A 23333-nucleotide genomic window follows, 5' to 3' on the forward strand; every position below is an offset into this window, starting at 1 on the left:
TTGCATTATTCACACGTGGTGCTCTCCCAACAGTCTTGGATCTTTCCTTGTCTTCGTTCATGTCAGTGTTCAGCAAGGGCACTAAACCCCTCTCTCCTCTTTTAAGAGCCAGGAAGTTTAGTCCTGGATAATTCTAGATAATTGGCAGAGGGAACTGGCTGTCACTTGTAACCCCACACCCAGAAGCTCATGTGCTGGCTAGTAGCAGCTAACCAATCAGTGCTGAGTAGGATCGTGATGCTGATGATAGTGCAAAGGGCTGATGTTGCAGCTGGTGGCACCTGGGATGATGTGATATGATGGGACATGACGGCATGGCATGGAGGTGTGATGGCAGTGCTTTTACCAAGGACTTGTGTTGATCACAGTGCTGAGTGCTGTGACTATAATGTGAAGAGGTAGATGTTGGTGATGCCTGTGTCAATGGTCTATCAACTGATCTTGGTGTATCCTGTATGTGGCATGTAGTTGCATACGTAATTTTGCAATCTTTTATTCTCCATTAATAGTTTCTAAGTGTAGGTGAGATGTTTGCATATTAACTATTGTGGGGGTGGGGGGAGTTAATGAATGTAGTAGAGTTAGGTAGCTTCTGAGTCCAGGCCCTAATCTAAGCATCAGGAATATTGGTGCCTGCACCATGGATAAAAGAATCTGCATACACATGGTTTTAACATTTAAACTTGCAGTGTGAGATAAGTTCCATTGAATCTGCTACCCAAATAGCATAAGACAGTGAGACAACCTTACAACATTGTAGAAGTGTGATCTAAGTGGCCACAACATGCATCTGAGTACAAAAATATTTGAACAACAGCTACAAATTGCTTTTTAGGTTATTCTACTATGATCTATCACAGGACTAAGTTTACCATGCAGCCCATAATGGTGAATACTGAAGACAGAAAATATTACATTATAAATCAAAAACAGTTATTTTTTAAGTGCCCTGTTGTCATAGCCTCTTGAAATGGTGAAGACCGTGACATTTTTGTGGTTTGATGAGTTGTGAGCAATTATTGCTATTTCTGCTCCAGTAACTGTATTGTACCTGCAGGAATTATCGGTGGTTCAGGCATTCTGTATTTTATATACACCAATATGCCTTGCTTGGTTCACTTAAATTATGTCCAGCATGCCCAGTCTCTTTATTTGATATTTGCTTGAAAAGGTGGAAATAATGACAGTGAGCTAAGTATAGCACTCTCATGCAGATGTAGTTGCAGCCAAAGTATGGAATGACTGAGCCATGACAATGTCTGCAGGTATAAGTAGAAGGCACTGCAGCTTCCTGGCATCAGTTCCTAAGTGTGCCTGATGATGAAAATTCATTCTGTATTTGAAATTATTTTTATACCTGACATGACTATGCGGCCATTCACCCAAGAACTTTTCCTTTTGTTACATATTCATTATACCATGGGAAGGTGAAACATGGAGACACTGATTTGCTTAGTACATGATCTTATATCCATTATTATCTCATTCAAGAGTAACTTAACAGTTTAAGACCATATCACTGAAGTGATGATTGTTAGTATAATATTAGTTTATATAATGAAAATCTGGAACACGATAGTCATTACTTCAGTAGAAAATATCCAATATTTTTGTTACAAAAATGAGTACTGCTCTCCTGTGTTTAATACTTTCTGCTGTAAGTTGATGCTGATGTGGGTTTGTAATAAAAAAAAATAGTGTCACATTCCTTTCATTTAGATGTAAAAATTGCATTACTCTTCGTTCTTTCCTTTGGAATGTCGAGAACCTTTTGAACCCTGGCATAAAAAATGACTTCATAGAAAGTGTCTGCAAGATATTGTTTTGCACCAATTTACATCTGCCTAATTAACAGGAAACTGAGATTATAGCTTATGTACTGAGTGGATGAGATATTTTGGTTCAAAGTATTTTGCAGATCTGTTTGATAAGCAGTCTTGTGCATTTACATAAATCTATAATTTTTTGTTTTCATTCTGTTGCATTGTTAGATGATTTTGTTTCTTGAAAATATTTGGTGACTGAATTAAATATTGTTTTGATATTAATAGAGTCTCTAAATAAAATTAACGTAAATGAACAATTGAAATAAAAAAAAAAAAAAAACTGCTATCTTTATCATATACTTCAAAATGTTTTAGGTTTGAACCCTCAAGTTTATAAATATCTGGAAGAGCACTTACTTAAATCAATTACACCACGTTCAACACTTCTAAGCCGTACACCCACAAAAAAGGGCCGCAATTACAGAAGACGCATGTCAGTGAAAGGAGCTATCAAGAAAACAAGGTCAATAGCAGTTGAACGTAAGTTTTTATTACAACATATATTTACAAAATACATTTTAATGGACCCCATAGTTGTTGCTAGTAACATCTTAAAGGTGTTACAGGTATTCCAATGATTTAGTGAACAATTTGATAATTGCTTTGCAGCTGAATCTCTTAGCCTGCAGCCAGATGAGCGACGCCAGTCTGTTATGCACATACCACAAGCAGACTTGGAAATAATAAAGAAAGAAGCTCGCTCACCTTCACCAGAAGAGCCTTTATGGAAACAACAGACCACTTCATTCCACAGGCATAGGTTAGTATCTGTACTTTTATTCGTTCATTGATATTTGTTTTCACTATTAATGGATCATATGTTTTGTTCTGTATCAACCAAACCACTGTAAATCCAAGAAGTTTCAGTTGTGAACAAATTAATTCTGCTGTGAGTGTAAGTGGATATTAGCAGTGAATTTCTAATTTTCGTAGAGACTTTTCATATTATGTATTTTGGATTTACACAGCTTTACAAAATATCTATGGCATTATTTTCTGAGATAAATGACAAACAGCAGCCCCATAGAAGAAAGCTATGAATAAGAGTACATCAAATATATCATGTTGAAGCACATTCTGTTGACAGGGACCAAAACATAACAAAAGAGGGATAAAAATATCTGGACAGGCTTAAGGGAGTAATACATGCTTTTCAGAACAAGTTTTAAGAGACCATTACTCAGAAAGGCATAACTAAAAGTCATTGTCTTTGTCTTCTTAACTACTTCTCTGGTCTATCTGCTTCAGCTGTTAACAATTCCCTGTAATATTTTGTTTCCATTTTTTTCTGCAGTAATAAGTGAAAAAGGAACCTTAGGTATCCTACAGCCCGAGATTCAATAATACATAAATTACAACTCTTTCTGTGCCAATGCAACTAGGCAATGGCTAGAAAATATTTATAGCAATATAGAAAAATCTACTCACTGATCAGCAAAAGCAGCAATAGTTGGAAACATGGAGGAAGATTTAAAAATGCCAGCTTTGGAGCTGCTCCTCCTCGCAGAAAAAAGGAATGCACTGGAAGAAAAAAGACTGACAAGACTTAAGGATATGGGAAAAAATCCCACTCATGAGCCTTTATTAAGGGACAGAGAAAACAAAAATTCCTTACATTTATAAAACTTTCCACCCTTTTAACTTGAAATGTTAGAGGCCAGAATGGAGAATGTAATATATGTTTGGATAAATACAAGAAAAGAATGTTTTTCCAAAACTGGAACAACTACATTTGCACTCAGAGCAATGTAGAATAGATACAGGTAATGAATATCAAGTTTATAAATGTAGGTATTCCTTCACTGCCAGCCGATAACATGATCGGTGTGAGTAAAAACAGTGGAAAAAAATGAAGAGTGAGTAGGAAGTCACAACTTGCACATTAAAAACTGTTGTTGTTGTTGTTGTTGTTGTTGTTGTTGTTGTTGTTGCTGCTGTTGTGGTCTTCAGTCCTGAGACTGGTTTGATGCAGCTCTCCATGCTACCCTATCCTGTGCAAGTTTCTTCATCTCCCAGTACCTACTGCAACCTACATCCTTCTGAATCTGCTTAGTGTATTCATCTCTTGGTCTCCCTCTACTATTTTTACCCTCCATGCTGCCCTCCAATGCTAAATTTGTGATCCCTTGGTGCCTCAGAACATGTCCTACCAACCAGTCCCTTCTTCTTGTCAAGTTGTGCCACAAACTCCTCCCCAATTCTATTCAGTATCTCCTCATTAGTTATGTGATCTACCCATCTAATCTTCAGAATTCTTAAAAACTAGAGGAGTTTATTTTAACTTTGATATTTCCTGTGCACAGTCAATTTCAAGAACTATCCCTATGCATATTTTTGAGTTCCACTTACAACACATTGCACGTGTCAGCTGAACTGGAAAGGATGTAATCTTAGTACAAAACTCTGCTACCACACTAATATTGGCTTCACAATTACTAAGGAAAAACTAAAGTGATCTTAGAGCTAGTTAATATTTATTTTTGCTTTGTAGTTTTATTGGTATTCATTGTGGTTAATGTAGTATAAATTAATTGCAAACTGGATATTAACTGCTCAAGTGCTGTGAGAATATTGAACTGACTGGCAACAGTATTACTAACCGCTACTCCTTTGCTTCAGAAGTTAAACCAGCGATCATGCCCTTCACTTTCCGTGTCACATAAAATTATTTATGTAATTCCCTAGAGCCTGGAAATAATGCATGTGACTATATAAAGAACAATAAAACTGTAATATTTTGCTGTTAGAATTCTTTAATTGAGGTGATTTCTCAACTAGTAATTGGTCTCATTGCAATCTTTTTCAAAATTGTCTTAATTCATATTACCAACTTGATATTCATTTGTTATACTGTAATGGATATTCAGGCTGCTACTCTCTTGTTCCTTTCCTTCTGAACTATTTGTGGCAGACATTAAATTACACTTTCTTCACTGAAATTTTTGTCTAAAACATGCTCCACAGCTCTAATATATTTAAAGAAACTCATGATATTACCGTCAGCTGCTATTATTGTATTATGTGTTACTGACAACTGGTTTCAATAGGAAGTGGTATTCTCAAGTCAGTGTAAAACTATATTGTAATAAAAACCTCTAGGTATGCTTAGGTTAACACGTAGAATGATGTGTCCAGCTTAACAGCTTGATTTGTTCAAGGAAATTTACATTAAAATGTGAAAGTAAGCACTGCTCGGAAGTAGACGTTTGTATGCACTGTACCAAAATGTATAGAAAATGCCCATCTCCAATGTTAATCAGTTTCAACATTGAGCTAGCACTAAATGAAATGAAAGACAAATTTAGAAACGAATTTAAAGTTCAGTGAGAATAAATGAAAACATTAAGGTTTGACAATGACATTGTAATTTGATCAGAGATGAGGAAAGACTTAGTCGTGCAGTTTCTTGAAAAGAGAATATAAGTTAAACATCAACAAAAGTAATAAAATGGCAGTACAGTATAGTTAGATTACACCAGGTGACTCAGATGGAATTGGATTAGGAAATGAGACACTGAAAGTAGTAGATTAGTTTTGCTATTTGGGGAGAAAAATGAATGAGAATGGCCAAAGTAGAGAGGATATGAACTGCAGGTTGACAGTAGCAAGAAAAACATGTAAAAAAGAGAAAAATTTTAATATCTAATATAAATTTAAGTGGTAAGAAGTCTTTCTTAAAATATTTGTCTGAAGTGTAGCCTTGTATGGAAATTAAACATGGATGGTGACAATAGTAGCTCTATAAATGTAAGGCTACAGAAGAATGCTAAAGTTTAGATAGGTGGGTTAGATAACTACTCAAGAACTTCTGAACCGAATTGGGAAGAAGAGACATTTACACCACAAGTTGACTAAAAGAAGGTATCGATTGATAAGACACACCTTAAAGCATCAGGGAATAGTCATTTTGGGAATTGAAGGAAGTGTGGGAGATAAAATTTGTAGAGGGAATGAAGGCTTGATTGCAGTAAAGGTGTCCTATCATGAGACACGGACAAGAAACTGTTTGAATTTCATGACATCACAGTGAGGAATTTCACATTCCATTACATTTCAAAGTGCGAAAAGAAGATTCAGCCAAGTCAGATTTTTGGCTCCTGAAAACAAACATGGCCAATGACATACTGTGTCAGTTTTACGTCACAGGTAGAACTTAAAGAGATGCCATATTGGATTGAGTCATGTGGAGTTGAAGTCATTGTTATAGAACTGAACTCCATTTTTGGTTGTTTTTTATTGTAACACATGTGCTATAAAAATAAGCTGTTTCAAAGCAGTAACACGTTGAGGATCTCTTGAAAACGCATCATTTTTGGTGCAATTTGTAACATTTTTGGTGCAATTTGTTATAATAAAATGACAGGGAACTACATATCGGTAGTTAAAGCTTCTTGTAGTTGATGCGTTTCATGTTATATCATGCACATTATGAAAGTGTCCCATTTCAACTCTGTGCTACCTAGATGATTTCTCAGAAGCACGTTCTTTTTTTACAATTTGTTATGGCTAAATATCAAATTATAACATCTGTGGTTACAGCCTTGAGACATTTGTAAAAAAATTTGTACCACATAATAAATTGGCTGTTGTTATGATGCAACTGTAGCATAATTGATAGTGTCATGAACTATAAAGGACAAAATAGCAGTTTTGCTGGTTCAGTCACAGTTTAAAAGCAACAACAACATTCATAAATACAGTAGTAGAAGGAGAAATGGTGTACGCTATACATCACTCCGCCTTAGAGTGGTACAGAAAGGAGTGAGGTATTCAACTATAAAAAAAATATGTGACCACCTATTGAGTGCCATAAATAATTTAATGGATAATAAAGTTGACTTCAAACAGCATGAAGTCACAACTGCTGGCCAACACCTTCCACTCCATAGAAGACTTTCTCAGTGTGTTGTAGTATGATATGTGTGTGTGTGTGTGTGTGTGTGTGTGTGTGTGTGTGTGTGTGTGTGTGTGTGTGTGTTTGTTTGTGTTTGTCATCATGTAAATGGTCAGCATGTTGGCATACACAATGAACTAAACTTGTAAACCAGGCTCACTCCAAATCATAGTTGCAATTATGATCCATGGAACATGCCAGTAACTAACTAACTAATTAAAATTGTGGTTGTCACATTTGATTTTGTGCAGCTATTAATAGCATTATAGTGCTTGCACCTGAATTCAAATTTTCACTGTTATTTGCTAATGAATTGACTTTCGTAACTGTCATTTGTTTTAAATTTCTATTCCATACTTTCAGAGGTGCATCAGAAACTCAGTATGCAGACACAGAAGTGGAGGAGCTGCTTACAATGCTTAGAGAGACTGAAAACCTTGAGGAGCAAGGTGATATACTGCAGTATTTGGTGGATTCTCAAGGGTTGAATTTCAATACAGGTACGTTACAAAGACAACAGTTTAGAGAAACGGTATGAGAAGACAGAAAATTTGTGTATTATTCTTTACAAGGTGGGCCGTTGTGTATTATATACTAGAAGTAGTATCACACATTATTGCTTCTCCATGGCGTATACATGCATTATACTAAGCCGTTCTGGTTTGTAAAAGCCTTGCTCCATTGGTTCCCTGTAGTTTTACCAATGCATTTGCTGCAGATCTAAATGTGGAAGAAACTGGAGTGCCCTTTGGTTAACCAGTGAAGAGGATAGAGTAATTCCTTATGTTTGTGTATTTCTTGTAATATCATGGATGATCTCCCACATAAATTTTTTTGCTCTGAAGTGAGATTTGGCATGTATTTGTGGTAACTCGTCCATCGATTGCCATAGAAAACTCTTTGGTCAATGGGACAGAGCTCCACTATGGCACTATCTTCGACTGGCAGTTTGCTCTTAGAAGCAGCTGAGTGCACATGCTCTCTCATGTGTACCACAGCATCAGCACATAAGGTGTACATTATCTGCAGTTGCTGCACATTCACTCAGAGCATCCCTAACGGGACATTCTCCACATGGGTGACCCCAACATGACATTGACCCAGACACGATTATCTCACTGTTATCTGATGACAGAAAACTTACTGTCACAGCTGCAAGGAAACAACTTCTGCTTCGTATTGCAATACAACTCCAACTATGATCTCATCACCCTCACAGCCCATTTCCTTGCCTCCCTCACCCCTCTCCAAAGCAGAGCTATCAGACTAATGAATGACCTCCACCATTTCCAGTATCAACTGCATTAATACGACACAGACAGTTATGCCGTGCTTCCTTTGCCACCAGCCCAAGAAATGCTCAAACTGTGTGCTGTTCAAAAAACCTGTCAAACCACAGATGGTCACCCACGCCCGCACAAATATGTCATCTGCAGCCACTTATAGGTACTCCTGTGTCCCCCCCTCCCCCGTGCTCCGCACTCCCACAGGGGACTCCGTGGCGATTCAGCCATCATTTGCCTTAGCAAATCCTTTAGTCAGTGGGCCAGAGCTCCACATCAACACTATCTTTGACTCGCAATTCTAAACAACAGCTGTATGCGTGCACGCTCTTCTGTGTACCACAGTATTGGCAGATAGAGAGTACATTACCTGCACTTGCTACTTGCATTGTTCACTATAAGTATTGCTACCTGAATCCTCTCCATAAATTTGAAAGCTCTCCTTTGAACCTTTCTGTTTTTTACTGTCATGCTGTGATGTAAGGGAATGGGAAGCAGTACTGGTGGACAAGCTTCTTGAGAATTTATGAACCAGATTCTTACATGGACAGTCTTTTTTCAGAATTCTGTGGGTGAATTGTAATTTGTCATTTACCTGTTTCATTATTTGCTTTCCACGTTCATTCACCATAGACAGATATTTAAAAAAATGTTTCTCAGCTGTTTGGTATATGATAGTGCTTTCCATGGTTTACTATTGTTCTAGTAGTCAAGTAATATAAGGCCTTTCAGTCTGTCTATGAGCATGTCTTATGTTTGCTTCTATCATGACCACTTTTGGATTCATTACACAGTGATCAGTCTGCTTAGGTTCTTCTGAATTTTTAGTACATGTATTTTCTGTGCCAACGGCCTTGCCGCAGTGGTAACACGGGTTCCTGTCAGATCACCGAAGTTAAGCACTGTCGGGCTGGGCTGGCACTTGAATGGGTGACCATCTGATCTGCCGAGCGCTGCTGGCAAGCGGGATGCACTCAGCCCTTGTGAGGCAAACTGAGGAGCTACTTGATTGAGAGGTAGTGGCTCCAGTCTCAGAAACTGACATATGACCTGTAGAGTGGTGTGCTGACCACATGCCCCTCCATATCCGCATACAGTGACGCCTGTGACTGGATAGTGGTAACTTTAGCCAGCTCTCTCATGTCACAATTAAACCCTAGTCTCTTCATGAATATTCTTAAGATTATTGACATTAGATATGTTCTGACTGTTTTTATTCTGCACTCAATAATCGATGTTATGGTACAAAAACTAAAGATCACCACATGAGCCCATTCTTGAATCCAGTGAAATAAAAGAAAATTATATGTATTCATGTTTTTCTTTTGATGTTCTTCCGCATGAAATCGTGTGCTCTTCAGCACTCGAAGTTTGTTGTAATTATCTTAGGAAGAATGTTATTTATTTATTTATTTAATTTTATGGAGTCTGCCCTTGTATGGTGACCATCTGCCATGCACTGATTAGTAATTGCTACAGGAAACACAGGATGCAGTGGTTAAAAATCATTATTTTTAAGTATTTTTCATATTTGTTTCCTAGTTTATAAATACGGACTTACTTCAAAGAGCACATACTTTCATAAAAGTAGTATATATGTATACACGTAGATATTCAGATATATAGTTGACACACTACATAGTTTATAAGCATGGACACAGATAGAAAGAACTTATATGTCCATTAAAAGGGAACATATGCATACACATAGAATGTAAAAAAAAAAAAAAAAAAAAAAAAAAAAAAAAGGGTAATGTCTTCTACTTGCCTTCCTCATTTATAAAATCATCCACACTGTAGTAGCATTTGCTTTTTAAATATTTTTCACTGTTTGCACCTGTAGGTTCTGGCTTGCAATCCTTCAACTTTGAACACATTTTATTGCTAAGCCTCAAAGCCATGTAATATGGAGTATTTTCAAATAATTAGTCTGTGGCAAGGTAACATGTAATCTTGTTTGTGCCTCATTTCATAAGCATGTTTGAATGAATTTCCTTCAAAAAGATGGAGGTTTTTTAATTCAAAGAGAAGTGTTTCATATACAAACATGGAAGGAATTGTCAGTAAATCAAGGCTTGCAAATAAAGGTTTCCATGATTGTGTATAGTTTGTTCCAGTCATAACTCTGATAATTTTTTTCTGTAGCTTGAACACATTGAGGAGGCTTCCTTTTTCAACTCTCCAAAAAAATATGCCATGTCTTTGGTCCTGAAGTGGGATTGTATGCCATTTAAGTTGATCTCACCAAGGAGATGATAAACTGTAACATCAGAATGGAATAACAACAGTTGGAACTGACAGATTGCTACTCACCACATAGAGGAGACATTACATTGCAGGCAGGCACAATGAAAAAGAGTGCTAGATACATCCAGTTATCAGATTGAGTCCTTCATCAGCCCTAGAAAACACACACACACACATTCACTCAAGCCCAACATACACACTTGGCCCTAAGGTCAGACTGACAACATCCAAGGTAGACAGCTGTCTTTGCTGGGGTGAGTAGTGGGGGTACAGAAGAGGCATGCAGTGGCCAGATGGAGGGATAGCACGGTATTAGTAGAGGAAGAACAGGATAGGGCTGCTACTGGGGGTGTTGGTGGGGGGGTTGGGGGTTGCTGAGCAGAAAATAGGGAGGGGGAAAGGACTATGAATGTGGATTTGGGGGAGGGGAGGGGGGGTAGATGTGTGTAGTACCAGAGTGGGAGCAGGTAAGGGGATAAGCAGGTGGGGAAGACATGGAGGTTATGGAAATGTAGGATATATTGCAGGAAGAGTTCCCACCTTGCAATTCAGAAAACTTATGTGTGATTTGGCATTGAGTAGTTGTATGAAATATTTCTGAAGTCCTGGTCCAGCACAAATTTTCTCTGCTTGTAGCACATCTTGAGGCACACAGATTAGCACGAATGCAGGAACAACCCCCTTCAGTGCCCAAAGTATGCGAGGAATTTGTTTGGACCAGTATACATTGGTACATGCTGATGGTAGAGTACAAGTGTACTGAAAATCACTCCTAAGCAATGCATTCTGCTTACCAGCAAGACTCTGTTGGGCGGGAGGTGGAGGTTTTTTCCATGTGACGGGTGTTTCCATTGGCTGTTTTGGGCCCGAGTTCATCTGCCATTGTCTCTCACCAGCAAATATTCTGGAAACCTGCTATTTGATAATATATGTCTTTTTTTCCCTTGGTTCCATAGTAACTATGAATTATTGAATGACTCCTTGATGCCAGCAACTATTAGGTGTTATACACTTTCAATCATAAGCCATTTTCAGTTTTTTATCAAAAAATATCTGTGATGGCATGTATTGCCACTTTAGCTGAAGTTGTTGTTACAAAGAAGTTATGCCAGTGATACACTGTATATGCAGGCAGTTGACTTCTGGTACAATTTCGTTTATGTAAACAACCAAAACAGACAGACACATAAATATTTTGTAATTTCTTTCTACCCCTTTAAACTTCAAGGAGGGAGATTTTAGTTTAATCATCAGAGCATTATATTCTAAAGTTTTTTTCCTTGATCTCTCAGGAATGGAGGAAGACAAGAAGCCTGTTACCGTGAAGGATTTATTAAAAGTGTTGTATGAAAAGGCTTGCCAGCAAAAGTTGTGGGGATTAGTTCGCCATACAGCTGGAATGCTTGGAAAACGGGTTGAAGATCTTGCCAAGGCTGTTACTGATTTGCTGGTTCACCAGAAGCAGGTATGTCAATTGCAGTATTGCTCAATTTCATGTGTATTCAAGCTCGAGTGAAAAAAATTGTAAGAAAATATACTGTGTGCACTTTGAGTGCTGCTCCTGTTGGTTGTGTTGTGAAAACTGGCATATAAATGCCCCTAATCAGTCTCAAATAACCTCAACCTCAAATTTGTCAACATTTTGTATATACATTTACTTAAATGGCAGCAACAGGTTCAGACATAAAGAAGTATGCAATATAATATAATAAAGTGCAGTATAATATAACATAATATAAACATTTGTCCACTCATCCAAGTTTAATACTTCCCTTACTCACCACTTCTAATAGCAGACACTGCTAATAATCTCATCCAAACCATTTTGTAAATTACCCCTCCCTGTCACATGACCCATTTTTTCCTTTTATTTCATGTACTGTAGTTCCACTTGTCCTGTTATAAGTTTTACTTTGAATAATTACAAGTGTGTCATTTACCTGTTTGGTCTCACTTCTTTTATCATGCAAGTTGGTAATATTGGACCTTTTAAGGGCAAGATTATCTTGTTTAGTCACCCCCCTTAGAACATGTTACCAAATTTTCCTATATTTTGTTCACTCACTTTTCCTCCCAGAACAATTGCTGTAATGTGTCACGTAGTTCAATATTTAATTTGTAACACATTTTATCCAACTTAAATATTTTACACGGCATTTTTACTGAAATAATCCCTCTCATTTCAGTCAAGTGATAACAGATATCATCTTTCGAAACCAACCAAGATACTCTACAGTTATACTATTTTAAAACTTTTGCTCCCACAAAAATTTCTCAGCCACACACATTCATCTTTGCACCTGACAATGGCGTATCAACTGAAAACTGCTTTGTAAAATAATAAATATTGTAGAATATTACACCAGTGTTGTTTGATTTTTCATTTATAATTGCAAAATATTCTTCCAGGATCCAACTGAACAGTCAATTAATGTAATATTAATTCATTTATTCATTGAAGCACGTACATCCTCCTATGAAAGACAACCCATAGTGTTCAGGGATGAATTAAAATTCATATTACAGCAGAAATCCTGTTGCAGTAAAACATTTTACTAAAAGTTAATTGAAAATGGGCAACTGCACCCCTAAAATTGAAATGTAGGTACAGCTAAATGTCAGTGTGTTCTATCAAACTAACTGTTGATGAGTGGGTTGTCAATTCAGAGAGATGAGTATTATGGAAGAGAGGGGGTAGTCCAGTAAAAAATGGGGGGGAGGGGGAAGAGTATAGTTGCACAAAGAGTTGGTAGGAAAGTATTTGGGAGACAGAAAGAAAGCATCAATGCTTCTGAACTGCGCATGTGGAAACTTACCCTCCAGTTCCTCTCTGTTCCTGCAATCACCTTTCTCTAAAAATCTGCTAGTTTCCAATCTTTATCCTCGAATTCTAATCTCTCATTTGTTTCCACCCCTGTCCGAAAGCCTCTCACACTCTCTGCCCACTCAGTTCGGTTACCACTAATCATCTACCATTTTACTACTACCACCATTATCTTACTCCCTTCTTGTCCTGTACATTTCCCCCTACCATCTCCCACACCCCTCCCTACTGCCACCCTCATCATATCATCCTTAGCCCGTCTGCCTCATCCTTATTAACATACATGTTTACTTTTTTCTTCATCCATCCGTGTCAACAACTACTCATTGACTGTTTGTTGCCATGGTAGTGATTACCTTATCTGTTATACACCTGTGTGGCAACAACATATATGAAGGAGAGTTGTTGACTATCTTCACTTTTGTACATTGTTTCTGCCTCGTAACTTTGAATTATTGTAATATAAAGAACGATCTGTCAGTAAAGGTGGGCAGCTTATTTGTCAAGTGTACCTGCTGCACTCCATTACATTGAAAAAAGATTGTGAAATAATCTCTTTCAAATAATGAGAGAAGCCACTGTTTTTTAAAATGCCACTGCTCTTCCAAATGTATAATTAATTTCCTGTTAATCTGTTATGAAAAACATGACAGTCATGTGTTACATGAATGAAAGCATACTGGTATGGACAATGTACATTGTTTCCTACACTGCTTGTGAAAATCTTAAACAGCTACTTCAATTTAAAATAGTTTTTTATGTGTTTGACAACAGTCACATTGTATTGAGAAATCTCTTTCCAGTATTTGGTTCTCAAAGGTCAACAAAATGGTAAAGGTAACAAACATAGGCTTCTCTTGCTGTTGTCCATTTCTTGGGTGAATATCACTTTCATGTATTTTCATTATTGTTTTGTATGCTACGTATTTCAGATCATGGTAAATGGTGCTCGACATTAGCTGTAACATGTTTATTTTGATAATGATGACTATTAGATTCCTTATGGAAGAATATTTTTTGCACTTTAGGTCACAGTTGGTATGCCACCAAATAATGAACACACTATAACGGCACCACTTCCTGAGTTGGAACTGAGACAAGTTATTCATCAAGCTTATGGTGATGATGAAAGTACAGCAATGCTTACACAGGTAATCATAAGTGTTATATAGGTGACCCCTACATCCTTCTGAATCTGCTTAGTGTGTTCATTTCTTGGTCTCCCTCTATGATTTTTACCCTCCACACTCCAGTACTAAATTGGTGATCCCTTGATGCCTCAGAATGTGTCCTACCAACCGATAAAATGTTTATGAATCTTAAAAAAGACTTCAACCTATAAGTTTATGTAAACACAGTAAATAATTTAACACAGGAACCAGCGTAATTTTTCAAGGAACTGGTCAACAGAATAGGGGGAGTGACCCATTAGAAAACTCTTCAGTTTAGACTTGAAAGTGCATGGATTACAGCTAATGCAGCAGAATACTGCACACTTTTCTCCACAAGAGTCAAGGACGTGTGATCCAAATGCAGACTGGATTTCTGCCTAATATTAACTGAGTGAAAGCTGCTAATTCTTGGGCATAAGCTGATATTGTCAACAACAAATAACAGTAAAGAATATATGTATTGAGAGGCCAATGTCAGAATATCCAGCCTAATGAACAGGGGTCAACAAGAGGTTTGCAAACTTACACCACCTATTGCCAGAACCCCCCAGTCCTGAGCCAAAAATATGCTTTGAGAATGAGAGGAGTTACCCCAAAATATAATACCATACATCCTAACTGAGTGAAAGTAAGCAAAGTAGACTACTTTTTATATCAAGCCATCACTTACTTCAGTTACTGTTTTAATATTAAAAATGGCAGCATTAAGTCTTTGAACAAGATCCTTAATCTACATCTACATATATATACTCCACTAGCCATCAAGCGGTGTGAGGCGGAGGGCACTATTCACGCCAAAGTCATATTTCCCCTCCTCTGCTCCACTCTTGGATTGTGCGAGGGGAATAAACCGCTGTCTGAATGCCTTGGTATGAGCTCTAATTTCCCTTATCTTTGAATGGTGATCATTGCACGATTTGAATGTTGGTGGTAATAATATATGCTCTACATCCTCGGCGAAGATCGGATTTTGGAATTTAGTGAGCAGCCCCTTCCGTTTAGCACATCGTCTATCTGCAAGTGTGTCCCACTTCAAAAGTTCTATGAGATTTGTAACACTATCACGATGGCTAAAAGTACCACTCATGAACCTTGCCGCCCTTCTTTGGACCCTCTCAATCACTTGAATCAGACCCAACTGGTAAGGGTCCCATACCGATGAACAATACTCCAAGACTGGACGATCTAAAGTATTGTAAGAAATTTCCTTTGTTGACGGAATGCATCGCTTCAGGATTCTATCAATAAACCACAATCTAGAGTTTGCCTTACCTGTTACTTGTGTAATCTGGTCATTCCATTTAAGATCATTTGGAATAGTCACACCCAGCTACTTGGCGGATGTTACCGCTTCCAAAGACTGGGCATTTATTTTGTACATTAATGGGGATTTTTGCTTTGGTATACACAGTAGGTTACACTTGCTAATATTGGGAGATAACTGCCAGTCATTACACCACACATTTAATTTCTGCAAATCCTCATTGATTTGTTCACAACTTTTGTGTGATACTACTTTCCTGTAGACTACTGCATCATTGGCAAACAGTCTAATGCTGCTGTCAATACTATCAACCAGATCATTTATGTAAATCGTAAAAAGCAGCGGACTTATTACACTGCCCTGGAGCTCACCTGATGTTACACTTGTTTCTGTTGAAGTCACCCCGTTCAGGATGACACACTGCTCACTGTCTGTTAGAAAACTTTCTATCCAACCACATATGTCATCAGATAGACCGTAAGCGCGCACTTTTTGCAGCAAGCGACAGTGTGGAATTGAGTCGAAAACCTTCTGAAAGTCGAGAAATATGGCATCAACCTTGGAGCCAGTATCTAGAGCCTGTTGTAAATTCTGCACAAAGAGGGCCAGCTGTGTCTCGCATGACCGCTGTTTCCTAAAACCGTGCTGGTTTCTGCAGGTGAGCTTCTCAGAGTCTAGAAAGGTCATTATGTCTGAACACAAAATATGTTCCATGATTCTACAACAAATTGATGTCAGTGAAATTGGCCGATAATCAAGTGCATCCGATTTTCTACCTTTTTTATAGATTGCTAATACCTGGGCCTTCTTCCAGTCCCGTGGAACTTTGTGCTGTTCCAGTGATCTCTGATAGATGATGGATAAGAATGGTGCTATATTTGTAGCGTAGTCAACATAAAATCTTACGGGATACCGTCTGGGCCAGGTGCTTTCCTGGCATCTAAGGAACTTAACTGTTTTACAATCCCAGATACACTAAACACCATGTCAGCCAACCTTGCATCGTTTATTCGATAATTGAAAGGGGGAATGGTGCTGCAGTCCTCTACCATAAACGAGGTTTTGAAAGCTAGGTTTAGAATTTCGGGCTTCTGTTTATCATTGTCATTACATTACCCATACTGTCAGCAAGAGAAGGTATTGAATTATTTGTAGCGTTCATAGATTTTACGTACAAAAAAATTTTTTGGGGCTATTTTTAGAATCTGCAGATAAAATCTTGCTTTCAATTTCATTAAAAGAATCTCTCATTGACCTTTTGACAGCTGCTTTCATTTCGCATAATTTCTGTTCGCCAGCAAGGCAGTGACTACGTTTAAAACGACTGTGCAAAATTCTCTGCTTTCTCAGCAGCTTCCTAATATGTTTGTTGAACCAAAGTGAATCCTATTCCTCCCCTGTCTTTTTGCTAGGCACATATTTCTCTAGCACGTGGTGGACAATACCTTTAAATTCCAACTAAAGATGCTCAATATCTTTGTGTCCCAGGGTGAATGCGTGGAGTGAAGATATTCATAAATGACATTATGTGCTTTGCCTAACAAGAAAACTCTATGCTGATTTATTATTATTATTATTATTATTATTATTATTACCCCCCCGCCCCCACCCCCCACCAGCTTCCACTGACATATAAGCGACCACAATATTATGGTCGCTAATACCGTCTTCTAGATTAACTTCCTCAACAAGGTCAGGTCTGTTTGTCACCAAGATATGTAATATGTTCCCATCTTGAGTTGGTTTTCTAACCAATTGCTGAAGGTTGCTGAATATAACATTTTCAGTTGTTAAACCACTTCTGAAACCAAACTGCATTATATAGCATATTATGTGAAATAAAGTGATCAATTATCCTTACATAACCAGCTGTTTCAATAACTTTAGCAAACACTGATGGCATATAAATGGATCTAAAATTATCTACATTATTCCTTTATCCCCTTTTATAAAGCAGCTTTACCACCGGGTACTTCAATCATTCAGGAAACTGACCATTCCTAAAGGAAAAATTACAAATATGGCTGACTTCAGAGCTAGTATGTGCAACACAGTACTAGCTGTTCTATTTACATACCACATACTCTTGGCCTTCCTAATAACTTTTTAAGCACCTTTACAGAACTGTTTGTAATGGGCTACTATAGTTTGATTGTGACTACTTCTTACATTTTAATATAATTCCCAATTTGTTCTACCACTAGTCAGCCACCGAGGCTGCCTTTTACTGCTAGTACCCTATTTAGAGCATTCTAATGGAAAGCAACTTTCAAAGAGCATGAGAAATGAATTAAGGAAAGTATTATATTTGTCATCTGTGTTATCGGCACTATAAACATCCAGCCACTTTTGTTCCTTAATCAAGTTTGAGAAACTCTCTATTACCATTGGATTAGCTTTTCTTCATAGCTGGTAATTATGCATTACATTTGTTTGAGTACAAAATTCTTTTAGTGTTAAAATTCACAAAGGTCTCCTATGGAGCCCTCATTGAAATAATTATTTAGTATTATTTGTAAATAGGTTCCATTACAAGATCAGATTAATAAAAAAAAAAAGAGACAATTTAAAGAACTGTGTAATTCTTAAAAAAGGTTCGTTTGGTTAGTGAGATAATATCACAGAAATGCTCGACAATCTGTAATGGGAGACAGTATGCAGTGCTGCAGTGTACTGCCTACACAAGAGTTTTCATACACTTTTCGATGAAGTCCTCTTCTGCAGCCATACCTCCCCTGAAGCTACAAGCAATGTTTCTTTGCATGGCTCTGCACATGTTGACAGACAAAATAGTTCAAATTACAGGTCTTGCTAACTACCAAATGAGTGAAAGAAGTTGAATGAAAAGTCGAATATATTGTCACTTTCTAATACAAACTATGTCACGCAGTCTGTGTTAAATATAATTTGGAAAGCGACTTTCAGTGTACACCACAGTTACCCATAGCAATCAGTTCATGGTTTTTCACCCTGAAATGATACCTAAAATACACATGGATTGTCTGCATATTGAATTCTCACTCAGTGTTCTTCAGATTTTTGCTTTGAACTCTTGGTTAGAATCAAACAATGGAAAGCCCAGTTTGGAACATCAACAATATTATGAAAAGGATAGATTGCTACTCACCATAAAGATGACATGTTGATTTGCAGAAGACACAATAAAAAGCATGTTACACATTGACATTTCAGCCAAAGCCTTCTTTAGAAAAGAAAACACACACACACACACACACACACACACACAATCATGCTTGTGAAACAACTTTCACACTTCTGAGCAATGCTTTGGACAAAAGCTCAATATGAAACAATCTTTTCATTGTGCCTGTCTGCAACTTGACAGTTCTTGGTTAAAATTGCAAAATTATTCAAATGGAAGTCACAGTTCACACAGAAAATCTGCAGTTTGCACATTCATCATTTATGCTGATTATGTAACACTTTCCATTATGCCACAGTCTTTTAACTTTCAGATTTGTTCATTATTAAAATGTTTTTACATAGCTCATTGCAGTCACATCTGACTGAGTCCATCAGACTGCCAGTTGCTTTAGTGCTTGCATGAAATTGCTATCTTCTGATTGTGTGCATTCAAATGTAGCCAACTAGGTTTCAGATTTGATCTGTATATCCCATATTTTATGTAATCTCATATTTTATGTTCTGAACCAGCCACTTTAGACCAATTTATTAATGTTGAGTTTGAGGTAAACAAAGTCACATTAATGCCCTCTTTACATGTCTAAATTATTGAAGTACAGTTCTTGTTTTACCAACAGCATAAACTGCCAACTTACAATAGACAGATTTCCCCAACATATGTGACGCATTCACACGGTACAAATCCATGTTCCCAAGCTTTTACACACTGTTACTTACAGCTACAAATATTATGTCATACGCTACTTACTCCATAATCTGCAGTTTGCACATTCATCATTTATGCTGATTATGTAACACTTTCCATTATGCCACAGTCTTTTAACTCTCAGATTTGGGTGAAGGTCACGGTTAAAGCAGGCTCAGACATGGTAATTGGATGTCTCTATAGGCCCCCTGGCTCAGCAGCTATTGTGGCTGAGCACCTGAAGGATAATTTGGAAAATATTTCGAGTAGATTTCCCCACCATGTTATAGTTCTGGGTGGAGATTTTAATTTGCCGGATATAGACTGGGAGACTCAAACGTTCATAACGGGTGGCAGGGACAAAGAATCCAGTGAAATTTTTTGAAGTACTTTATCTGAAAACTACCTTGAGCAGTTAAACAGAGAACCGACTCGTGGCGAAAAATTTTTTTAAGTACTTTATCTGAAAACTACCTTGAGCAGTTAAACAGAGAACCGACTCGTGGCGAAAACATATTAGACCTTCTGGTGACAAACACAGCCGAACTATTTGAAGCAGTTAACGCAGAACAGGGAATCAGCGATCAAGAAGCGGTTACTGCATCGATAATTTCAGCCGTAAATAGAAATATTAAAAAAGGTAGAAAGATTTTTCTGTTTAGCAAAAGTGACAAAAAGCAGATTACAGAGTACCTGACGGCTCAACACTAAAGTTTTGTCTCAAGTACAGATAGTGTTGAGGATCAGTGGACAAAGTTCAAAACCATCATACAATATGCGTTAGATGAGTATGTGCCAAGCAAGATCGTAAGAGATGGAAAAGAGCCACCGTGGTACAACAACCGAGTTAGAAAACTGCTGCGGAAGCAAAGGGAACTTCACAGCAAACATAAACATAGCCAAAGCCTTGCAGACAAACAAAAATTACGGGAAGCGAAATGTAGTGCGAGAGGCGTTCAATGAATTCAAAAGTAAAGTTCTATGTACTGACTTGGCAGAAAATGCTAAGAAATTTTGGTCTTATTTCAAAGCGGTACGTGGATCAAAACAAAATGTCCAGACACTCTGTGACCAAAATGGTACTGAAACAGAGGATGACAGACTAAAGGCCGAAATACTAAATGTCTTTTTCCAAAGCTGTTTCACAGTGGAAGACTGCACTGTAGTTCCTTCTCTAGATTGTCGCACAGATGACAAAATGGTAGATATCGAAATAGACGACAGAGGGATAGAGAAACAATTAAAATCACTCAAAAGAGGAAAGGCCGCTGGACCTGATGGGATACCAGTTCAATTTTACACAGAGTACTCGAAGGAACTTGCCCCCTTCTTGCAGCGGTGTACCGTAGGTCTCTAGAAGAGCATAGCGTTCCAAAGATTGGAAAAGGGCACAGGTCATCCCCGTTTTCAAGAAGGGACGTCGAACAGATGTGCAGAACTGTAGACCTATATCTCTAACGTCGATCAGTTGTAGAATTTTGGAACACGTATTATGTTCGAGTATAACTACTTTTCTGGAGACTAGAAATCTACTCTTGTAGGAATCAGCATGGGTTTCGAAAAGATGGTCGTGTGAAACCCAGCTCGCGCTATTCGTCCACGAGACTCAGAGGGCCATAGATACGGGTTCACAGGTAGATGCCGTGTTTCTTGACTTCCGCAAGGCGTTCGATACAGTTCCCCACAGTCGTTTAATGAACAAAGTAAGGGCATATGGTCTATCGTACCAATTGTGTGATTGGATTGAAGAGTTCCTAGATAACAGAACACAGCATGTCTTTCTCAATGGAGAGAAGTCTTACGAAATAAGAGTGATTTCAGGTGTGCCGCAGGGGAGTGTCATAGGACTGTTGTTATTCACAATATACATAAATGACCTTATGGGTGACATCGGAAGTTCACTGATGCTTTTTGGAGATGATGCTGTGGTGTATCGAGAGGTTGTAACGATGGAAAATTGTACTGAAATGCAGGAGGATCTGTAGCAAATTGACGCATGGTGCAGGGAATGGCAATTTAATCTCAATGTAGACAAGTGTAATGTGCTGCGAATACATAGAAAGATAGATCCTTATCATTTAGCTACAAAATAGCAGGTCAGCAACTGGAAGCAGTTAATTCCATAAATTATCTGGGAGTACGCATTAGGAGTGTTTTAAAATGGAATGCTCATATAAAGTTGATCGTCGGTAAAGCAGATGCCAGACTGAGATTCATTGGAAGAATCCTAAGGAAATGCAGTCCGAAAACAAAGGAAGTAGGTTACAGTACGCTTGTTTGCCCACTGCTTGAATACTGCTCAGCAGTGAGGGATCCGTACCAGATAGGGTTGATAGAAGAGATAGAGAAGATCCAACGGAGAGCAGCGCGCTTCGTTACAGGATCATTTAGTAATCACGAAAGCGTTACGGAGATGATAGATAAACTCCAGTGGAAGACTCTGCAGGAGAGATGTTCAGTAGCTCGGTACGGGCTTTTGTTAAAGTTTCGAGAACATACCTTCACCGAAGAGTGAAGCAGTATATTGCTCCCTCCTACGTATATCTCGCGAAGAGACCATGAGGATAAAACCAGAGAGATTAGAGCCCACACACAAGCATACCGACAATCCTTCTTTCCACGAACAATACAAGTCTGGAATAGAAGGGAGAACCGATAGAGGTACTCAAGGTACCCTCCGCCACACACCGTCAGGTGGCTTGCGGAGTATGGATGTAGATGTAGATTCCTTCATTCACCCAAGTAAGAAACAAATAAAATTGGTATAATATTACATAAAACATAATGTCAATGAAAATACGAAAAAATGAAGTATTTAAGAGGAAACTGTTTTCCCTTGTTACTGAATAGGAAGTTATTGTGAAATAACCGACTCATGGAACTTCTGTATTGCAGGTTTGATGATTTTATGTATCTCTAAAAATTCAATATATACAAAAGCTGAAATTAACACAGTTGCTGGATACTAACATATCAAATTGTTCCACAAAGTTCTGTTCCATTTGTTGTATTGCAGAGGTGGAATTTAAGGTATAATAACGAGTTAATATTTTGTCGCTTGTAAGGTGGTGACATCGCTCGGCAAGAGCAGCAGGCAGAAGGCATCTGTTACATTGAAGCCATGACTCATCACATTTATAGCTAGTTTTCTGATTCTATATGGGCAGTGTATTTGACAATTCCTCAACTACACGAAAGATCTTGTGTACCTTGGAGGGCTTTATTCATGGAAATTGCAAGAGCCCAAATTCTAGCCTGAATCTGGAAACACGTATTGCATATTAACCAGAATTATAAAGCAAAAGGAGTTTGCCATCATACAGATGTTACTGACAACTGTTCTTCATGTTTACTATCCATTGAGTGCACCAAGCTTTTTCTCATTGTGTGTGACATTCTGACTGCAGTAAAACTGTGCAGCTAGATCAAATCAATCATCCTTTAACTGATGACTTTCATCAGTGGTCAGTGTTTAGATCCCCTCTGTTTGCACTTAATGCTTGCTTTCCAGTGTGCAAACTTCTTCATTTATAAAAGCATGTTGCTCTTTTCAGTTGAATCATCTCAGAACACATTCATATCTCTTAGTTTCTGTACAGTAGACAGTAACAAAAACATAACCCTCATCAATTGCGTTGCCAATTCTAAACGAGAAAATGGAAACATTTGATACATTTCTTTCCTACATTGTTACTTTAGAAAGTTATTAATGGAGTCCCCACTCAGTGCTTGATTTCTGAAGTCCTTTTGTACTGAGGAAAAGTTGCTTTTAAGCATACTTTATTAAGAGAACACTTGCAAATTATGTATTGCTGTAGTTCAGAAATAGTGTCACAGTATTGAAATGCCTGTGTGAAGTGAAGTAATGTTTTCAAACATTCCTCTGTTTGAATCTTATGTTCTTCACACTTAATTGACTTCACTGTCCTGCAAACAATACTTTAAAAAGATATCAGATAAAGTAACTTTTCAG

General features: G+C 37.8%; 1 protein-coding gene across 2 annotated transcripts in view; it reads left to right on the plus strand.

Annotated features, from left to right (window-relative positions):
- LOC126475093 (probable phosphorylase b kinase regulatory subunit alpha) overlaps nt 1-23333 on the plus strand; it is a 263393-nt gene that overhangs the window by 177620 nt on the left and 62440 nt on the right. For both annotated transcript variants that reach the window (XM_050102666.1, XM_050102667.1), the window contains exons 14-18: nt 2142-2306; nt 2436-2586; nt 7084-7220; nt 11543-11715; nt 14103-14225. In XM_050102666.1, coding sequence (XP_049958623.1) covers nt 2142-2306; nt 2436-2586; nt 7084-7220; nt 11543-11715; nt 14103-14225 — 749 coding nt within the window. The remainder of the gene's footprint in view (nt 1-2141; nt 2307-2435; nt 2587-7083; nt 7221-11542; nt 11716-14102; nt 14226-23333) is intronic.

The sequence above is a fragment of the Schistocerca serialis genome, chromosome 4 (assembly GCF_023864345.2).
Source record: "Schistocerca serialis cubense isolate TAMUIC-IGC-003099 chromosome 4, iqSchSeri2.2, whole genome shotgun sequence".
NCBI classification, from domain to species: domain Eukaryota; kingdom Metazoa; phylum Arthropoda; class Insecta; order Orthoptera; family Acrididae; genus Schistocerca; species Schistocerca serialis.